The sequence below is a fragment of the Arvicanthis niloticus genome, chromosome 6, assembly GCF_011762505.2.
Source record: "Arvicanthis niloticus isolate mArvNil1 chromosome 6, mArvNil1.pat.X, whole genome shotgun sequence".
Taxonomy (NCBI): domain Eukaryota; kingdom Metazoa; phylum Chordata; class Mammalia; order Rodentia; family Muridae; genus Arvicanthis; species Arvicanthis niloticus.
In genome coordinates this window covers 43,329,044-43,348,452 of record NC_047663.1, presented here as the reverse complement: position 1 = coordinate 43,348,452, position 19,409 = coordinate 43,329,044, and the positions used below count along the sequence as shown (strand labels likewise).

Below are 19,409 nucleotides of genomic sequence, written 5' to 3'. Positions count from 1 at the left end.
AATATAAGAACTGAGCCCAGAGCTGTGAGCTGGCCAGGTGCTCCTCACTGGAAACTTGGCTCAGCAGTGTAAAACAATTTTATTAGAAGTTAGTGTTTACTTCTATCTCTTAGAGTATGCAATGAAGGATACATTCTTGCATGCTAGAACCTGTGTTACCCTTCAGGCCCACCAGTCAAGTCCCAGGTTCAACAGAGCACACAGCTGGTGTTTGTTAGCAGCTTCCAGTCTGACCCTCAGCCATGTTCTTCCCCTGGGTGGCCTGTGATCAAAATAACCCATCCCTGCCAGAACTACCATAGGACAGGACTAGGAAATCCCACAAGCCCATAAGCCATGAAGTCCAGATCACTTCAGGATTAGTGTTTCCCTTAAACCAAAGAGAAACTGTCAGTCAAAGAAGATGAATGCCCAACCCAGGACTCCTGCTGCTCTGCTTCCTCAGGCTAACACCTGATAGCAATGGACAGCAGAGGTGACGGATATCAGAGCACCAGAGACGCTAAAGGGGGCGTGGAGTTAAAGGGACAAACTGGAACCACAGCAGGGAGCTGGGAATCTGAATATTGAAAGGCTTCTCAGGGACAGCTGAGAAAACAGACTGATGGCCTCACACTGGGGGAAAGACTCAAAGCCTATATTTGGCCAAAAAAAATTGGATTGTCATCTCAGTTCCAGTGAGGTCTGGAAGAACTAGTAGCTGCTCATCACTAAGGTGCCTGACCCAAGCATCTTAGAGCTATTCATACATTCAAGATTGTGATTAACATAACATGCCTGATTACTAAGTCACATTTCCCACTTCCTCTGCTCTGTCATGTCAGGTCAGATCCTCATGAGAGACCAACCCTGGGCTTGGCATCTGCCCATAGGCTCTAAGAGGCGAGCTATGTGTGCCCATGTGGCAATCAATCATAAGAGTGGTCAAGGGATACAGCTGACAATCTGTGTTCCTTCTTGAGCACTCTTGATGGTCACACACTTCCTTAGGCTTACAAACAGCCCCCTCAAGTGACAACATTCATCTGGAAAAGAATCCAGTTAAGAAAGCCAATCCCAGCAAAGGGGAGGGAACCAAAGCCCAAATGAAGAATTTATACCAGGTCTAGATCTTGGTACCTCTACAGTCAGTGACCCAAAAGAAAAGCCTTTTAAAGGCTTAGGTTGTCCTAGTTACTATGTATTTGGAGGTTCATCACTAGGCAGAACCTAGAGCCAGAACATAAACTGAGACATGGTGTTGGGCAGTACCATGTCTGTGGACACTGCTGGCAGCATGGGGCTCCAGGAGTTTGCTGGCTTCCGCTGATGGCTCCACAACCTTCTGCAGCTTGGTTCTGGCCTGCACCACAGCTTTTGGCTTTAGGGTTTGTGGACACAGCATGTCTTAGAGCTGAGCACACCCAAGTATGAGGCTCAGACCAAAGAATCTTGTTAAATCTGAGTCAGTGATGTGACTCTACAATGTAGGGTAGGGGTATCTTTCCCCACAGATGCTATTAAAACCATCTTCAACTTGGACATCCTTTCCCTCTTGGTATTCTTTGGGCTGGCTAGTCAGGCTGACAAGCCAAAGCTGTCAGTTTAGTTACTTTTTTCTAGAGACAAAGTCTATGTATCCCAGGCTTGCCTGGAACTTTAACTACATAGCACAGGCTGGTCTCAAACTTGTGATCCTCCTGTCTCAGCCTTTCCTTCAGATTCTGCAAGAGGGGATCAGTGTCAGAAAAAGCTTTGGGTCGAGGCAGACTAGATTCTCCTGAATGATAGACATATAAAGTGCTTTAAAGATGGGTCCTAGGATATTGAAAAGGGTGGAGTGAGAGTGTAAGTGTGTGTGCCTACTAGATGGGGTCCTGGCATCCTGCAGGGGACATGATTTGTCCTAGCCTTTCCCTCAGATTAGAAACTTGCTATTTCTTAGATACTTACTGAGTGCGGCAGTACTGGGGATTGAACCCAAGGCTCACTCTTGCTAGGTAAGTATTCTACCACTGAGCCCTCTTTTTAAAATTTTATAGTGAGGGTCTTGCTATGTTGTCCAGGCTAGCCTAGAACTTGTTATCTAGCCTCAGCCTCTCCATAGCTGGGATTATAGGCACGGCCACCATGCTAACATCTAGATTTAAAAACAAAAATCCAGGTCATACCAATGTTTAAACGCCTTAGGAAAAAAAAGGCTGCCTATTTTGTTCAAAATTGGGTCCTCATAGCACCAGAAGCCTCCTTTCCCCTAGAACAGAGCTGTTTCCCTGGGCCTCAGTTGAGGAACTAAAAGAACTCTTCAGAAGAAAGGGCACTCAGCCAAGGGCCCAGGGAGTGTTCTTGGCAGGAGGTGGGAAGTCAGTGCACTCACCCTACAGCAGAAGTAGCTCCCTGTTGGCAGGAAGTGGGGTGGCATCTGGAAGTGCTGGGGGAGGGGGACCAAGCAAAACAATGTGGCCTTTCCCAGCTCCCTGACCTCCCAGGGCTGTCACCTGTACATGCTAGAGCAGGCTCCCAGCTAGCAGGAGCAGCATAGGGTGGCCAATTGGTATGTTCCACAGGGTGGCAGACAGGACTTCTTGTGCCCTGATTTCCTAAGGGTCTCATTAGTCACGATGAGCAGACTGATGGCCAAGTTGCCGATCGTCATAAGTGCTATAGCGCTTGACGTGAATGCGACGGACACGGTCCCGTAGTTCAAAGGTGTCCTCATCTTCACTGGGGGAAGCCTGGCTACGGCTACGGCTTGTGGCCTCCAGCAAGGAATTGTCAGGGACTCGAGGGGTCTCATAGAGCAGGACATTGAGTGTTTCCTCGTAGATACGGGCCTCTGGGAATTCCACCTGCAGTGAACAGAAAAGACAGAGTGAGGTTCATTTAGTGAGGAAACACCTAATGTAGGAGTCAGGTGGCTGCCCCACTAACAAGGGAAGCATAAGGGGACATGAGACTACATCAAAACCTCCGGCTACCCTACAGCATCTCACAACTGAAGACTAGTATGCATGGGCATGTCCAGGTACAAACACAATTCCATGGGTTAGGTGCCAGATTGAAGCTGATCTTTCTATATGTGTAAAGTGGTGTCAATAGCTACCTTATTTGGTTTTGTTTTTTTGAGACAGGGTCTTCTTATAGTTCAAGCTGCCCCTGAATCAGAATCCTACCTCAGCCTTCTAAGCACTATGATTCTAGGTATGCCGACTTGAGCTATCACCTCTTAAGGGTTATCAACATAGCAAGAAAGACATACATTCTTTAGCCCAGTGACTAGTCCAACACAGTAAACAAACAAACATAATAGAAAGCAGCTGCTTAGCCAGGCTGGGTGATGCCCACCTAAAACCCCTGCTACCTGGGAGGCTGAGGTCAGGAGGATGGAGATTTGAAGCCAGCCCACCTAATGAAATCCTGTCTCAAAAAGGGATGGAGGAGCAGAGAGGATAGCTCAGTGGGTAAAGGTGCTTGCCACCAACCCTGACAACTTGAGTCTGGTCCCAGGACACAAACGGTGGAACCCAAATAGAGAGAACTCTCCTGCTATCCTGTCTTTCACATGTCACGGCAGTGTACACCCACCAACACAAATGAATGAAATAAAGGAGCAGCTCTGAGAAGCAGCTTCATTGCTTTTCTGACCGAGAATGGCTCCAGCTGGGTCTGTCTCATATTTGGGGCATGAGGGGTCAGGGAGAGAGCATCTAGGAAGAAGACAGGCCCTGCCACCTCTGCTGCTGCTCAGGAGCTGGATCCTGACTCCACTGTCACAGCCCCTTGGCTAACTCTTGGTCTCCCCCATCTCCTGCCCCTATACCCACTGCCAAAGATTGCCACCTCACATAAGCTGCCTTGCGACAACCCTCAGGAGACCGGGTAGCAGCCTGGGGCTAAGCTTCTCGGAGCTCAGTGCTTGAGCCCTTCTTCCTATCACATTCCAGATAGCCTGTGTGGCATTCCACGCAGTAAAAACCCTGCTGTCTCCAAGTGCATACTCTAGGGAGGACATCTGCTGACATCTGCAGAAGGGGAGGAGCTGAGTCTATGTGCACTGTCCCCTATCATGTAATTCCCGCAGTTGACTATAGAAGACTATGCCTGTAACCCTAGTACTAGTGAGCTGAGGCAGGAGGAATGTCATGTATTTGTAGCCAACCTAGCCTATGTTGCAAGCTCCAGCCTGAGCTTCAGAGACCCTATTTCAAAAATAAAGAATTAAAATTAATTAATTAACTAAAAATTAAAAAAAAAAATACATAAAACGCTCATCAGGCCCTGTGATTCACTCTGCTGGCTCAGGAAGCAGTTGACCAGGAACACCATGCTCGCCTGGCTGCAGGAGCAGTGTGTAAGTGGAAAGCACACCACACAGTTGCTTCTGAGCTGTACCTTGCCATGTTCTGGCTACTCAGACTCTCATTCCCATGTCTGCAAGCAGGGAAACAGACCAACACGCTTTAAATAGCTCCCCAAAGTGAGACATCTGAGAAAAGCTGGGACCAGACCTGCAAGCTGAGTTGTGACAACTTCAAAGACCTGGTCCTGCCAGCACCAGAAAGCGTCTTGCTGCTCAGTGGGCTTCTTCCTCAGCAGCTGTTGACAGTTTCTGGCCACCCTCTGACCCCTCTGTCCAGGCTCTGTCCTACCTGGCACCATCATACCATATTTGGGAAAATACACGTGGCCCTTCTGTTGCTGTGAGCAGTACCAGTTCTCCATCTTGGAGTCTGTGTGATCTGTCCCCTGGCAGGGGAAAGCCCACACATACCTTGGTCTGCTTCTTCTCTGTGGCATACACAATGGAGGTGCAGCACACTTCTGCCAGCTTACGACCCTGGCCATAGAAAGACCAGCAGCAGATCTCATCACCAATGACGTCCTTGATGAAGAGCACGCGACCGTTGAAGCGAAGGGACAGCTTGTCAAACAGTTCAATGTTTTTCAGCAGGTGATCGTCAGAGTTGCTGAAAAAACCAGAAGGCCAGCAGGCCTGCAATGAGGTTCCAGAACAAGGGGGCTGCTGGGGGGGTGGGGCGCTAGGTTCTCTGCTCCCTGGTCCTATCATGTTGAAATGAAGATAAGGCAGAGGGACAGGGAGGTGGAGAGCAACCTGTGGGACTGGGGCCTGTGACGGAAGGGGGTGGATCTGGCTCTCAGTTACTGCAGAGAGCACTGAGAGAAAGAAGTAACCCCTCCGTAAGCCTGGAAGAAAGGGTCTCTCACTACAAATTAGGCAGCGTTCCTTCTTTGCCATGGGATGATGCATTGTCTGCCAGGGACCAGGACAGTCTAGAACCAAGCTGCAGCCGCCTGGGCCTACCTAACCATGGCCTGTTGTGAGGGCACAGTGAGAAGCACAGGCGCCAGGACACAGCCCATAGCTTCCTAGAATCCCTCTTTACCCACTGAGGCTGGCTGGCAGTATCTATTATTAAGTAGGTCTTGATCCATCTGGTACCTAAGACAATAGAGATGATAATTCCTGGCATGCTCTTGCTATGACATAGGCATGTTTCATGTTTTTTTTTTTTTTGGTTTTTCGAGACAGGGTTTCTCTGTGTAGCCCTGGCTGTCCTGGAACTAACTCTGTAGACCAGGCTGGCCTCGAACTCAAAAATCCGCCTGCCTCTGCCTCCCAAGTGCTGGGATTAAAGGTGTGCGCCACCACCGCCCGGCTCATGTTTCATGTTTTAACACCTCCAGCCCAACCAGCCCAACCAGGCTACATAACAAATCCCAAATGTCTCTTGTACCCTGAGCTCCCTTCTATCCCTGTGCATCACCCTTAGCAAAGGTGGCTTCAAAACCCAGCCCCATGATGTGAGTGTTGGGATCTTGTGAAATCCCTCAGGCCTGCTGCGCAGTGCCCGCCCTGCCCAGGGCCCCCGCAGAGACGCCTGCCATACCTGGTGTATGAGTACTTGTTATTGCTCCTGTTGTACAGCAGCTTCACCACAGGCTGTGAGGGAAGAAAGAGTAAGGGCTAGGCCAGGAGCCTGGTGTCCCCAGGCCCAGACCCTCAGAGTACCCAGTACCTTTGTGGAGGATTCAATGAGCCTGTCCTCCTCCCTCAGGGATGTGATGATGGGGATGTTGCACACAGGCTGGTAGGAGTCCTTCTTGTCCTGCGTGACACACAGAGCAGAGCTGCCTTTAGGTTCTGTGCTAGTCAAGCTTAGCCAGGTACACCCCCAGACCTCTGCCACAGTCACCCCCTGCCTGGTAAGAAGGTACCAGACAGTTCATGACGTTCTCCATCAGCCAGGAAGCAGATCCCCACTGCCAGCAAACTGAAGCTGCTATCTAGACAAATGAACTAGAGGCACAGGCTGCTCGTGCTGCCAAGCATGAACCCCTAGCAGCAGGCTGCTGGGCCTGGGCAGCTCCCCATCGTTCTGACTGGGTCTGGACATCAACCTCACTTCCAACACAGCTTCCCAGGAGCCAGGCCTCATGTCCCCAGAGGGACAACTCCCGACCTCATCAAACCACCCAACACTCCCCATACCTGCAGGGCAGTCTGGCACATGTTCACCAGCCCTTGAATGAGGTAATATTTTGCTTCAGCCATCAATTCCTGGATTTCTTGCCGGCTTTGAGGGAGGGTGATGGTGTCATCTCGGAGGTAATTCAAGATGGTGCCAAAGTGCTTTCCACATCGGTCTATGAGGATCCAGCCTAGGGATTCAGAGGGGTCCCACAGGATTACTGTCTGTCTCCAGCTGTGTCCAGTGCTGGCAAAGGCCACCCGAGAGAGGCAGGCAGGCAGCAGGATGCAAAGAAAGGAACTACATGAGGAGAGTCCGGAGCCCAGGCCAGGGGTGGCTCAGAGACTCTAGGTGTCAGTGCTGCTCTGCCCTATCCTGAGTCCAGGAACTGGTATCTTCAGGGCTCTGTGGAGGACTGGATGTCTAATGTTGGGACTACTTGGGCTACCCTGGCTACCCTGGTGATACAGAAACAACCAGTCTCTGTTTACCTTTTGCCCACTGCCCAGGTTCTACTGTGTTTATGACAATCTTATCCTATTTGAATATAAACACATATGTCAGCTTTGAGAAAGCTGTTCCAGTTAGCCTCAAATTTGAGATTGACCTGTCTCAACCTGAAATCAAGCATGTGCCATTATTCTGGGATTCTATTTGATCTTTTCTTTTCTTTCTTTTTCTTTTTCTTTTTTTTTTTTTTTAAAGACAAGGTTTCATATAGCCCAGGCTGGCCTCAGGTTCATTATGTAGTGGAGGCTGGCCTCAAATTTCTGATCCTCCTGTCCCTACTTCCAAGTGCTAGGGTTACAGATGTACCCATTCTCAGCCTGAGTATGATACATAAACATACAGCATTCTATGTACAACTTCACGGAATTCTGGAGCTCTGTTAAGACTTGTATGAAGTGAAGAGGAAAAGATACATATTCTAGATCTATTGGGCTCAAGCCCAGCCCTGGGGTCCTATCAGGATGCTCCCTTCCTCCTCTCCCTTACCCAGCATGCCCGGATGCAGTGTCTTACCTTCTTTGTCAGTCAGCACCTCCATTCGCCCACTGAACATGGCCTTGAGCATAGTGTCATGCCGGGTGAGGGCCCGAACTGTGGTGTAGTACAGGGAGCCGCCCACATTGAGCTGAACGTACTTGTTGCCCAGCCCGCCTCCCTTGAAGCCACTTATCTTGGGCTTGGCCCCTGAGGCTGGGCACAGACAGGTGTCCCCTGACATCTCCCGCTGCAGGTAGATCACCACACGGCAGGAGGTAGGCTTGGAAGGTTCTGCCGTGGTGGAAGTAGTCACAAATGAGGGGCCCACAGAGGCCAGGGCCTCATACTCTCAGTACTGTAAGCAAAAGGTAGAGAGAACACTGAAGTCAGCAGAGTAGAGGTCACAGGGAGGAGGGACAACAACAGGAACTCTGACACAGTTTACTTCCTAGATAAGCCCTTCCTCAGTGTACTGGTTAGATTCTTGTCAATTTGACACAAGCTAATGTCATCTGGGAGGAGACTCTTAATTGAGAAGATGCCTCTATCATACTGGCCTGGAAACAAGTCTCTGGGAGCATTTTCTTGGTTAATAATTGATGATGAGCAGGGGTGGGGGCACTATCCTGGGGAAGGTGGTCCTGGGTGGCATAAGAAAGCATGCTGACAAGCCAGTAAGCAGCATCCCTCGGTAGCTTCAGCTTCAGTTCCTACCCCTAGGTTCTTTTCCCCATTTCCCTCAACAAAGTCCTATGACCTGGGAAGTGTAAGCCAAATAAACTCTTTCCTCCCCAAGTTGCTTTTGGTCACAGTGTTCTATCACACCAATAGAGCACAAACTAGGACACTGGGCAACGGGAAGAATGCCCCCACTGTTCTCACAGCACCAGGAGCCAGGTCTGGGAGCATGGTCTCCCTGGTCATCTCACCAGCTCCTCTAGGATCAACTCTGCTCCTGGCTGCAAGGAAAACCTGAAGACTAGCTAAGAGTCAGATGAACAGATCTCCCTGGGATCCACCAGAATGGCTCCAGAAAATGTTTTTCCAAGATTTCCAGACTTCCAGACTAACCAACTGGGAATCTAGCCAGCCTAGGAGTTTCCCAGGAGCCAGGGGGACAGGATGCACTTCCTGTCTCAGGAGTAGCCCTCTTCAGGATTCAGGTTACCATTAGTCAAAGGAAGCCAGGATTCAGGAAGGAAAGCGAGTGTGGTTTGAAGAGAGCATGGGAAGGGCGGGCAGTAGAGGCAGCCAGCCAGGGAGCTTGGCAGGAACTACCTGAGCTCCCACCGGGTGGGGTTCCTGACCTTCCCCCTTCTGGGCACCAGCCTTGCCCCAGGTTCCTGTCATTGTCACCATTTTTCAAGGCAGAACAGAAATGGCTATTTTGCTGCTTTTTCCCAAGATCCCTTTTTCTTCCTTCCCACCAAGAATGGGGAGAACACATTCTTGATGTGTTCATGATGACCCTAAAAATGAATAAGCTCAAAAATGAAAACACTAACAGTTCAGAGACCCGAGAAATGACTAAAGGGAAAGTTGGTTCTTTCTCCTGGTTTGCTTTCAGTTTTTTTCGTTTTTGTTTTTTCAAGTCATGGGTTCTCTGTGTAGCCATGGCTGTCCTGTAACTCACTCTGTAGACCAGGCTGGCCTCAAACTCACAAAGAGATCCGATGCCTGCCTTTGCCTCCTGAGTGCTGGGATTACAGGCATGCTCCACCACTGCCTACAAGAGATCTTATTCTGTTTTTGTTGTTGCAATTTATATTCTAAATTCTAAACCCGTAGATTATAAATTGAAAGAAGTCTGAATGTAAAAAAAATATATATATATTAAGTCCTAGCTGGGTGTGGTAGCACACAACTTTAGGCTCAGTACCAGGGAGGCAGAGGCAGACAGAACTCTATATGAGGTCCAGGCTAGCTTCATCTACAAAGGGAGTTCCAGGACAGCCAAAGTTACATAGTGAGACCCTGTCTCAAAAATCCAAAAATAAAATAAAAATAAGTAAATACAAGCTGAGCATGGAAGTGTAATCCCAGTACTCGGGAGCCAGAGCAGGTCAGTGTCTTGAGTTGAGGCCAGCCTGGTCCAGAGGGAGTTGTAGGACAGTTAAGACCATACAGATCTCTATCAAAAATGAACAAAAGGTTGCATTTTTACTGAAAGTATACAGACTTACCGTGGTTACCATCCCTAAACAGCACAGTGTAACAACTATTTGTATAGTACTGTATGTCATACTTCATACATTTACATAGTATTAGGTATTTAAAATAAGCCAGAGAAGATAGAAGGAATTCAGGAGAGTATGTATGGATTATATATAAATATGACAGCATTTAATGTAAAGGACGTGAGCATCCTCAGATTTTGGTATTTGCAAAAAACCTAAAGTCAATGCCACACAGACATGGAGGGATAATTGTATGATGATGGTGGTGGTGGTGTTTTTGAGATGTAACTCTATGATATTGCACTGGCTGTTCTAAACCTTGATACATAGACTAAGCTGATCTCAAACTCACAAAGATCCACCTGCTTCTGCCTCCTGAGTGCTGAGGTTAAATGACAGTGCCATTGCTCCTGGCTGTAATTTTTTGGCTTATTTAAACTGCCACTAACCAGGCCAAGGATGGTGGCTCACACCTATAATCCAGCACTCGGAAGGCTGAGGCAGTCTGGACTAGAGACCCTGTCACAGGTAAAAAAGGAAGAAGACTAAGTTGTACCTTAATCGGTAGAATGTTTGTCTAGCATGCATGAGGCTCTGAATTTGATTCCCAGAAGCATGTAAACTAAATGTGACGGGAACAGCCATGCCTGTAACCCAAGCATAGGCTGGTGGAGGTGGGAAGAACAGGAGTTCCTCAGCTACCTAGAGTCTGGGAGCGACCAGCCTGGGATACAAGTGACCCAGCCTGAAAAACAAACCACCCAACCAATCCCAACTACCATTAGGTACTATTAGGTTCTTGGTGGTACACCTCTGTAATACCAGCAAGCACCCCAGGAGACTTCAAATCCAAGCCCTGCCTGGAAGACAGAATGAGACAGAAGCCAACCTGGGCCAGATAGCAGGATCTCTGCCTTTAAAACACACACAAAAAAATATAGTAGTAATAAAAAGTCACACACGAGGAGATGCCTCAGCTGTTATGAGCACCAGCTAGCTGCTCTTCCACAGAACCTGGGTTCAATTCCCAGACCCACACAGCAGCTCACAACCATTTGTAACACCAGTTACAGAGGAGAACAGGGGATCTGATGCCATTTTATGGCCTTTATGGGGACTGCACATGTGGCATTCAGATAACATAGGCAAAACACCCATACACATAAGATTTTAAAAAATGGATCTTTAAAATATTAAAAATAAGCCAGGCTTATGGTATATACACCTTTAATCCCAGCACTCGGGAACCAGAGGCAGGTTTCTGTGAGGTCAAAGCCTTCTTGGTCTACAAAGCAAGTCCAGGACAGCCAGGGCTCCACAGAGACACCCTGTCTCAAAAAACCAAACATAAATTAATTAATTAATTTAAAAAAATAAATGGATCACTAAAATCCACTCACCCCCCCCCCCAAAAAAAAAGGTATCATGACTAAACTCACTTCATGCTTAATTTTGTGGCATTGAATTTTATAGGCATTGGGTATATATTTTATCTCATTTAATTCACTTGACAATAAGACTATTTGGAACCTGTTATATTAAGCAGTAGGAACCATATAAATATACTGTTCTTGCTTCAAGGAGGTCAAAGAACACCATAATAGTCATACGACTTACTCTGTTTTGAGACAGGGTCTCTAGTAGCCTCGTCTGGCCTCCAACTTACTATGAGGAGAACACTGACTGAATTCCTGACCTTCCTGCTTCCGTCTCCTGAGTGCTGGGATTTCAGACATGTGCCTACCCAGGATTTCATGCATGCTAGGCAAGCTCACTTCATCCTCAGCCCAACAAGAATGAAAAAGAAATAAATAAAGTTAGCATTTATTATGCTCCTACTGCGTGTCAAACACTGGGATTAGAAAAGAAGAAATACAGAAGAGTCCTGCATCATAGACCTCACATGCCAGTAGAAGAAGACAGACTAGCTGGGCACGGTGGCACATGCCTTTAATCCCAGCATTGGAAGTTCCAGGCTACATAGAAAGACCTTACCACAAACAAAAACAGACTAGAAGACACACTATAGACAAGAGAACAAAGGCAGACAGTTATAGAGGCGATCGAGGTCACTGAGAATACAGGAATGGCATGAGAATTAATTATCAGGCTGAGGCTTGAGACCCATTGAAGATGACATTTCAGCTAAGGTCTGAGGAGTACAGTCTAGACAGAAAGAGCAACGATCCTATCTAACACGTTTTAGAGGCTGAAGAGATGGCTCATGGATAAGAACGTGTGCGAGTTCCTCTTTCAGTAGACCTAGGTATGGTTCCCAGCACCCAAACCAATAAGCTTAACAATAATCTGTATCCTGTTTCAGGGGATCTGACACCCTCTTCTGGGTGCTGCTGCATGTATGTACATGGTACATATATATACACTCAGGCTTGGACCACAGAAGCAATGCTGGAGACAGAAACAACAACAAAACCCAAAGTGGAACACTCAGTTGTTTCCTGTTATTCCTCCGTTTTATAGGTAAAAACTCAGAACACTGGTCCTCATACAAGAATGGCACTTTTTTTTTTAAGTTATATATATATATATATATATATATATATATATATATATATATATATATATATCAGCTTGTTAAACTAAAACTGACCCTGAAAAGATTTCGGTATGTCCTTGGAATAGTTAGGGGTGGGGGGTTGTCAGGGGAAGGCTAGGGTGGCGCTATATTAAGTAGCACATCCTTTTGATGGCTTCTTGTTTGCTTCAGTAATGGAATGTGGATGAAATGAGCTCCGGGAGAGTAATACTAGAATGCTAGAATGGTGAGCTACTGACTGCGTTACTTCAAAGGGGGCGGCGGGGGGGAGGGGGGGGAATCAACCCCTTAACAAGTTTTAGCAAGTTCCTCGCATACTTTGTGTCCAATCCCCATTTCCCCAGAATCAAGGAAGCACATAAACACGTTCTGCCAAATCAAAGAAACTCAGTGACAAGGCTTGCCAACTGAGGAAGTCAAATCCAGAGCTAATCTATTCTTTTCCTACAAAACAGCCACTTTGAGTCCTAGATGACGTCAGACCAGATTCCACCCAGATCAATGAGTTCCAAGAGTCCAAAGGCAGGTGACGCCCTAGAAAGAAATTTCTGAGAGAAAGAAGTTTCCACTGATAGCCTCAGTGCTCTTTCCTCTAGACTTCGCCTGTGGATAGAGGGGTAATCCTGGGGCTGGGGACATACACGTGTCTCTATGGGAACCTAAAGCGAAGCTAAGCAGAACAAAGGGCAAACGATCGCGGTATTCCAAAGACTTGGGGTCCTAAAGGAAGGACACGAGGTACGGCGAGAAGGTGGGAAGGCTGATTTTGGCTAGAAAGGTCAGAAATCGTGAAAGCGACGCTTATGTTTCACCCAAAGGATCTGTGGAAATGGAGAAACATCCCAAGTTTCTCGTGGCAGCGTAGGCTGCTCTCCCGCCACACCCCTCGTCTTCAGAGAAACTGAAATCTGTGGTGCCTCCCATCCCCAGAAGAGAAGACCTGAACTTCAATCTCCGCGCGCCGTCCCGTGCCTTTTGCCCAGGACTCGGCAGAGCCTGTCCTTCCCCTCTGCACCCGCACGTCTGGTTCTCACCGTCTGCGGGGGCGCCTCTCCTCTCAGCCAAGTGGCAAGCGGACTCCGTGCCGCCCCTGGCCTGCGGTTGCCTGCAATCTCGGCTGTGAGCTCACATCCTGCGCCCGCGGACTCGGGAGCTACAGCCCAGCCCTGCAGATCGGGAAACAGACTACAAGACCCGGCATGCACAGCTAGCGAGCTAGCGGTGGGGTCGAAAACCTGAAGTTTGACTTCCTTCTACTTCCGGGTTTGGGTACAAATCTACTTCCCGTGTCGTAGTCCCCGCCCCCTGCGCAAAGGCTTCTGGGCCTAGTGGGCCGTTATCTCGTGTTGCATCTATTTCCCAGCAATCACCGCGGGGTGGGCGGATGCTAGTGCTTCTGGTCTCGGGGTTGACTTGCGGCTTATAGGTCTTGTATCCGTGGCAGCAGCCGGTTGCAGTTACCGGAGAGAAGCTTCTACTGACAGTCGTCCGGGCCGCATCGCGCCGCCGAGACGGCTCCGCAGGTAGGTCGTGATTTAAAGTCTGGGACTTGGAGGACTTGGGACGAGAGGAGGCCGATGTGACCCGGCGTTGAGGATTGGCAGGCCCGGGTCGAAAGCGGCTGTTTTCCCACTTCGGAATTGTTAGGGAGCGGGTTTACACTTAGCTCAGCCCGAGAGCATGGCTCCCTCGATGTCACCGGGGAACCGAGGTTCAGACATTGCAGGAGTACTTAGAAAGACAGCCACGCCATTTGCCCAGTCCTTTCTGACTGTGTCTATGCCTTCTCCAAACCCCACACCTACCACTATTCGTAGTGCCTGCGGATCTGGGAGAGCCAGGGAGCGTAGAGCCAGGCACAGCCCTCATGCTTAGGAAACTCAATCCTAGGTCCCTGAAACGTATTTGTGGTGGGGGTTAGGAGTGGGGTGTGGCTTGAAGTCCGCTGTGTACCATTTCCCTGCAACTCCTTACCCATCTCCTTAAACTGTCCTTTCCAGCCATACACTCGGTCCAATCCAGATTCATGGCAGTCGTGTTTGGCTCTTTTCTTCACTTTTCTCCAAAATGCTGCATTAAGCATTAAGCATTACAAAATTCTGTCAATTCAGACATCATTGATCTCTGAACTCCTGTTCGGCTTCAAATCTTTTCTTCTGTTACAGCCTACTGTTTCCACACGAATTCATTCATTCTGCAAACATTATCAGAGTGCCACTTACCTGCAGGCAGCCTGCTTAGAGATGCTAGGCTCACAGTGAGAAATCTGGAAGACACGCCTCTGTGCTGCTCTTCCCTGTTCCCTCCGTTTGGCCAAGGCAGTGATCTTTCCAACACTGATGGATAAGCATTGCTGGAATCCACTGCTAGCTGTTGCCATTATAAAAAAAAAATCCAAGTTCATTCCTAGGGCTTTTGAAGCATTTAATCATCCAACTATAGCCAGTTGCCAACCTAGCCAGATTGCTCCCTCTTGCTGTTTTGATCCCAGCACCCTTTGTGTCAAATTCTTCTAGCCTCAGGATGCTCCCATATGCTCTTCCTTATGCCCAGAATGCCTCTCTCCCTTCTCCCTTTTTTGGACATGTTTAGGTCTCAGATTGTTGTTTTTCTGAAGGCTTTTGTTGACCTCTCTGCCCATTTGAGTTTTCTCCTGTTGAATCCTGACAAAGCACTGAGCGCAGTTTCTCAGACCCTGATCCCAGTTTGTGTTTGCTTACTGTCTGTCTGGAGATGCTGTGTTCACTCTGTCCTTGGAGCTGGGATTCAACAGCTTTTTGGTTTAGTTTTTAATAAATGCATGCTAATTCAGAAGGTGGTAGAAGTTCAAACAAGTGTTTGCACGCTCATATTATATAAACTATTCCAAAGTACCTGGTCCAGTTAGTCCCTGGTAGCTCTTAAATACTCAAATTGTTTGTCCAAATAAAAAAACACAGGTGAGCAAATTTTTTTTTTTTTTGGACAAGGTCTTGTGTTGCACAGAATAGCCTGGAACTCATTATGGAGCCCAGGTTGGTCCTAAATGTGTGTCAGTCTTCCTGAGACACAGCGAGTTGCTGAGATTAGAGTCATGCATGACCATAGCTAGCTTTTAACTCTAATTTTAAAATTTATCCAGATTTTTTTTGTTTTGCTTTTTTCTGTCATTTCAGGCACGCATTTGAAAAGCCTTTTTGGGACCTTAAACAGGGATTTATGACTATGCTTGTGGCTCGAAGCTTAGGTCAGATGCATCCAACTGAACTGCTGTTGTCTTTTCTCCTTGCTTAGTGATATTTCTGTAAAGTCATTTAATGCAATATAGTCTTTTAGGTTTACATGTCTGTTTTCCTCCAGCTAAACTGTGCTGCTCCAGGGCAGGCACCATGTTGCTTTCATCTTTACATCCTGGCATCTAGCAGTGTCGGCATGTAGTAGGCACTCAAGAAATGTATGTTGAATGAACAATGCCTGTGACAAGCAACTGGACTTTATTCTTTCCTGACCCTTGCTTCTATGACATACCTCCTGATTGCCACTATCACCCCTTCAAAGCAGAACTTCTCTAGGGAGCCTGGAAGGGAGACAGGTGAGGTTGAGAGCCGGAAGCAGAGGGGGTGGGGAGTGTGAGGAGGGCTTGACCTTGGTGTCTGGGGATTGGTGTGGGAGGGGTGGAACTTGGATTATCTTGGGTGTCTGGGGTGAAATTTGGGTTGGGGCTTGTTTCTCTACAGCTATGGCCAAGGACATCTTGGGTGAGGCAGGGCTGCACTTTGATGAGCTGAACAAGCTTCGGGTGTTGGACCCAGAGGTTACCCAGCAGACCATAGAGCTCAAGGAAGAGTGCAAGGATTTTGTGGACAGTGAGTATCATTTGGAGACTTGGTGTCTTTCTGCTTTGAGCAGTTTTATTACCTGACCTTGACTATTGCTCTTGGGTCTGCCGGAATGAAGTTGCTTGTTCCCTGGATTGAGCTTGGTCTCTGGATTCCCATGTGTACCCTACCTTCTGCTTCCCCTCTCACTGCCATGGAGACCCACATAGTTCTAAGCAACACTTTGGACTTGGGAAGGGGGTAGGTGTTTTTAGATGTGGTGTGTGTGTGTGTGTGTGTGTGTGTGTGTGTGTGTGTGTGTGTTTTGGTTATTTTGAGACAGGGTTTCTCTGTGTAGCCGTGGCTGTCCTGGAACTCTCTCTGTAGACCAGGCTGGCCTAGAACTCAGAAATCCGCCTGCCTCTGCCTCCCAAGTGCTGGGATTAAAGGCGTGCGCCACCACTGCCCGGCTGTGTGTGGTTTTTAAAGCAGCCTTAAAGTTCACATTAAAGGGGCTGGAGAGATGACTCAGTGGGTAAGAGCACTGACTGCTCTTCCAGAGGTCCTGAGTTCAATTCCCAGCACCCACATGGTAGCTCACAACCATCTGTAATGGGATCTGATGCCTTCTTCTGGTGTGTCTGAAAACAAATAAATAATTAATTAAATCTTAAAAATTTTCATGTTAAAGAATTATAACTTGGAGGTGGGAGATGAAATTATATACTGTGACGTTACTTCCTGGTGGCAGGATGTATTGTTTGGAGTTACAGACGGTGACTGAGGTCTCTAGGAGCAGCGCAGCAGTGCTGACCTCCAGGCTACTGATCTCTGAGAAGCCTCCTTTCCTAGTGGCTGAGCCAGCCCAGTACCAGTGGGGATATTCAGATGGCTAGAGCAAGGGAATTTTCTTTTCTTTCTTTTTCTTTTTTTTTTTTCTTTTCTTTTCTTTTCTTTCTTTCTTTTTTTTTTTTTTTTTTTTGAGACAAAGCCTCATTATGTATATTGTATGTTGGCCTCAAACTCATGATTCTCCTAACTTAGCCTCCTTAATGCTGGGGTTCCAGGCCTGTGTCTTACACTTCTTATACTCAGCTGAAGTAAGAGATTACTGGGCTATGGTTTTGAGACAGGTTGCTTAGTGTATATTCCTAGCTTAGTGGTTCCTGCATGCTTTGACCTTCTCTGGACTTACTTTCATAAAATAAAACAGGGTTCCAGCATACCAAAAGCACTGGAAAAGCGAGTGGGAAATGGGATGCCTAAATAACATGGTTGTAAGTGGGAATTCTCACACCACCTTTTACTGAAATGCATTGTTGAGTCTAGCCAGTCTAGAGTCTGCACTTGTGTTCTGAGGGTCCTTTCTGAGACAGGTAGGGTTGAGTCCACACTACAATCTATGTTCAAAGTCTAGCCCTGGCACCTGTTCCACTATAGACCAAATGGTGGGAGGCTTAGATTAGTGGGCATCAGACTGCCGCAACACGATTTAGAAGGGGTAGTTAGCTCCACCCTTCCTACTTCCAAGGGATGCTAACAAGAATGTTTTGTTTTCCTCAAAGAAATTGGCCAGTTTCAGAAAATTGTCGGTGGCCTAATTGAGCTTGTTGATCAACTTGCCAAGGAAGCAGAAAACGAGAAGATGAAGGTAAGATGAGCAGTTGGTCCTGGCCAGAAACCCTGCTTCGTATTGTACAAATGGTGGGCTCATCTATTTAAAACAGGTGTTTAATCAGAGATGCTGGCAAGGTAGTGTGGTGAGTTTATATGCCAGTATTTCTTAAAGACTTTATTTCAGTGTTAATGAATGTCTGTGCACATACATGTGTACATCAGCACCTAGAGCCCAGGTGTTAGAGCCTCTGGAACTACAATTAGAAATGTTAGGTTGTGAGCTGCCATGGGAGTGTTGGGAATTGAACCCAGGTCCTCTGAAATACAGATAGTGCTTTTAATGACTGAGCCATCTCTCCGGTCCCGTTTTTGTTTTATATTGATTTATATGTGTGACTATTTAGCCTGCATGTATGTATGTGCACCACCTTGTGTGCCCATGTCCTTGGAGGTCAGAAGGCTGGGCATCGGATCCCCTGGAACAAAGTTACAGAGTGGTAAGCTGCCATGTAGGTGCTGCAGAACTGAACTTGGCTCCTCTCTAAGAGTGCAGCAAGTTCTCCTAACCACTGAGTCATCTCTCCAGCCCCTCCAGTGCACACTTGTCATCGCTCCCTTTGATCTTCATGGTACCATTGGTGGGTATTTTTAGCCTCCTTTTAAAAATGAAGACATGAAAGATTGCCTGGTACAGATGACTTGGTAAAAGGCCCAAGACTAAATGATGCCTCCCAATAGGCCACTGCTTACACTTGCAGGCCTGACTGCTCATGCCATTTCGCACCAGCTGCTTTGGCATCAGTAGGTTAACAGTTGTGACTAACCATTAAAACCATGTCCTTTCTCTCTTGAAGGACTTAGGTGAGTTTAAAACCACACCTTCTTTGGTAATGTTTTTTAGGCCATTGGTGCTCGGAACTTGCTGAAATCCATAGCGAAGCAGAGAGAAGCCCAACAGCAGCAACTGCAGGCACTGATAGCAGAGAAGAAGATGCAGCTAGAAAGGTAAGCAACCACGTTAAACTGCCCATTCTCCTTCTCCGCCACCTCAGCTTTCCTCACCATTTCCTAGGTAAAGCATCTCATTAGGTGTCCTGAAGACTTTAAAATTTGATAGAAAATGGGGACTTGGTTAATTCCAAATGGCCTCCATAGTGTGAGCACTGGTTCTTATAACAAGGGCTGAGGCCACCTCCCAGGCCTTCCCTAGGGATGGAGGTTTCTCCTGGGTGGCCCTAAGTAGGGCTTTGCTTATTTGACACTTGTCTTGCCTTCATTCTCAACGCATGGCTTTTGTAGCTGTCTAAAGCTCTATACTCACAAAGAAGTGTGTCTTTATTTCCTCCTTTTCAGAGCTTCTAACAATTTTGTTTTTCAGGTATCGGGTTGAATATGAAGCTTTGTGTAAAGTAGAAGCAGAACAAAATGAATTTATTGACCAATTTATTTTTCAGAAATGAACTGAAATTTTCAGTTTAATATCAGGAAGGCAAAAAATCACCCCAATCAAAAACAAAAACCAAAACTCTACCATTCCAGTGATTTGACTGATGTCTGTCATGGCAGTGTGTTAAGGGAGCAGCTGGGAAACACAGTGCCTGGCCACTGCTGGTAGCCAGGCAGCTCAGGGCCTCACCTCTGACTTCTCAGCACAAACTAAGTGTCTGCAAACTTTGGTCCACTTTTTTTCTTTTCTTTTCTTTTTTTTTTTTTTTTTTTTTTTTGGTACATTCACAAAGCTCTCGAGGAAAAGCAATAAATACCATTTGCAAGTGGCTTGGTCTTCCTTCCGTGGCGCTGTGTA

The 19,409-nt window shown here is 47.3% G+C and overlaps 2 protein-coding genes across 5 annotated transcripts; one reads left to right on the top strand and one right to left on the bottom strand.

Moving 5' to 3' along the window:
• Positions 1-60: 60 nt before the first annotated feature.
• Tnfaip1 (TNF alpha induced protein 1) lies at positions 61-13,369 on the bottom strand. 2 transcript variants are annotated; one of them, XM_034506383.2, is made up of 7 exons: positions 13,226-13,369; positions 7,494-7,812; positions 6,491-6,660; positions 6,018-6,107; positions 5,889-5,941; positions 4,751-4,946; positions 61-2,828 (listed from the first exon to the last, which is right to left on the bottom strand). In XM_034506383.2, exons 2-7 carry the CDS (start codon positions 7,696-7,698, stop codon positions 2,592-2,594), a joined length of 951 nt encoding a protein of 316 aa, XP_034362274.1. In that variant the 5' UTR covers positions 7,699-7,812; positions 13,226-13,369; the 3' UTR covers positions 61-2,591. The 2 variants fall into 2 exon arrangements, with proteins under 2 accessions (XP_034362274.1, XP_034362276.1); XM_034506385.2 differs by lacking the exon at positions 13,226-13,369 and adding an exon at positions 13,132-13,156.
• On the top strand, positions 13,340-19,380 carry Ift20 (intraflagellar transport 20). Of its 3 annotated transcripts, none has more exons than XM_076936217.1 (6): positions 13,340-13,460; positions 13,636-13,714; positions 15,908-16,036; positions 17,554-17,639; positions 18,507-18,610; positions 18,984-19,135. In XM_076936217.1, exons 3-6 carry the CDS (start codon positions 15,910-15,912, stop codon positions 19,063-19,065), a joined length of 399 nt encoding a protein of 132 aa, XP_076792332.1. In that variant the 5' UTR covers positions 13,340-13,460; positions 13,636-13,714; positions 15,908-15,909; the 3' UTR covers positions 19,066-19,135. The 3 variants fall into 3 exon arrangements, with proteins under 3 accessions (XP_076792332.1, XP_034362280.1, XP_034362281.1); XM_034506389.2 differs by lacking the exon at positions 13,340-13,460 and adding an exon at positions 15,531-15,762 and having other exon boundaries at positions 13,569-13,714; positions 18,984-19,380; XM_034506390.2 differs by lacking the exon at positions 13,340-13,460 and having other exon boundaries at positions 13,569-13,714.
• Positions 19,381-19,409: the final 29 nt, after the last annotated feature.

What these genes read in the sequence shown, in the direction of transcription:
- Ift20 (XM_034506389.2), top strand. Translation starts at nt 15,690, where the DNA reads ATGACATACCTCCTGATTGCCACTATCACCCCTTCAAAGCAGAACTTC. An exon ending in GGAGCCTGGAAGGGAGACAG is followed by an intron (nt 15,763 to 15,907) that starts GTGAGGTTGAGA and finishes GTTTCTCTACAG; the next exon opens with CTATGGCCAAGGACATCTTG. An exon ending in AAGAAGATGCAGCTAGAAAG is followed by an intron (nt 18,611 to 18,983) that starts GTAAGCAACCAC and finishes TTTGTTTTTCAG; the next exon opens with GTATCGGGTTGAATATGAAG.
- Tnfaip1 (XM_034506383.2), bottom strand. Translation starts at nt 7,698, where the DNA reads ATGTCAGGGGACACCTGTCTGTGCCCAGCCTCAGGGGCCAAGCCCAAG. An exon ending in TCATTGAATCCTCCACAAAG is followed by an intron (nt 5,942 to 6,017) that starts GTACTGGGTACT and finishes CTTCCCTCACAG; the next exon opens with CCTGTGGTGAAGCTGCTGTA. An exon ending in AACAAGTACTCATACACCAG is followed by an intron (nt 4,947 to 5,888) that starts GTATGGCAGGCG and finishes TGGTTTTTTCAG; the next exon opens with CAACTCTGACGATCACCTGC.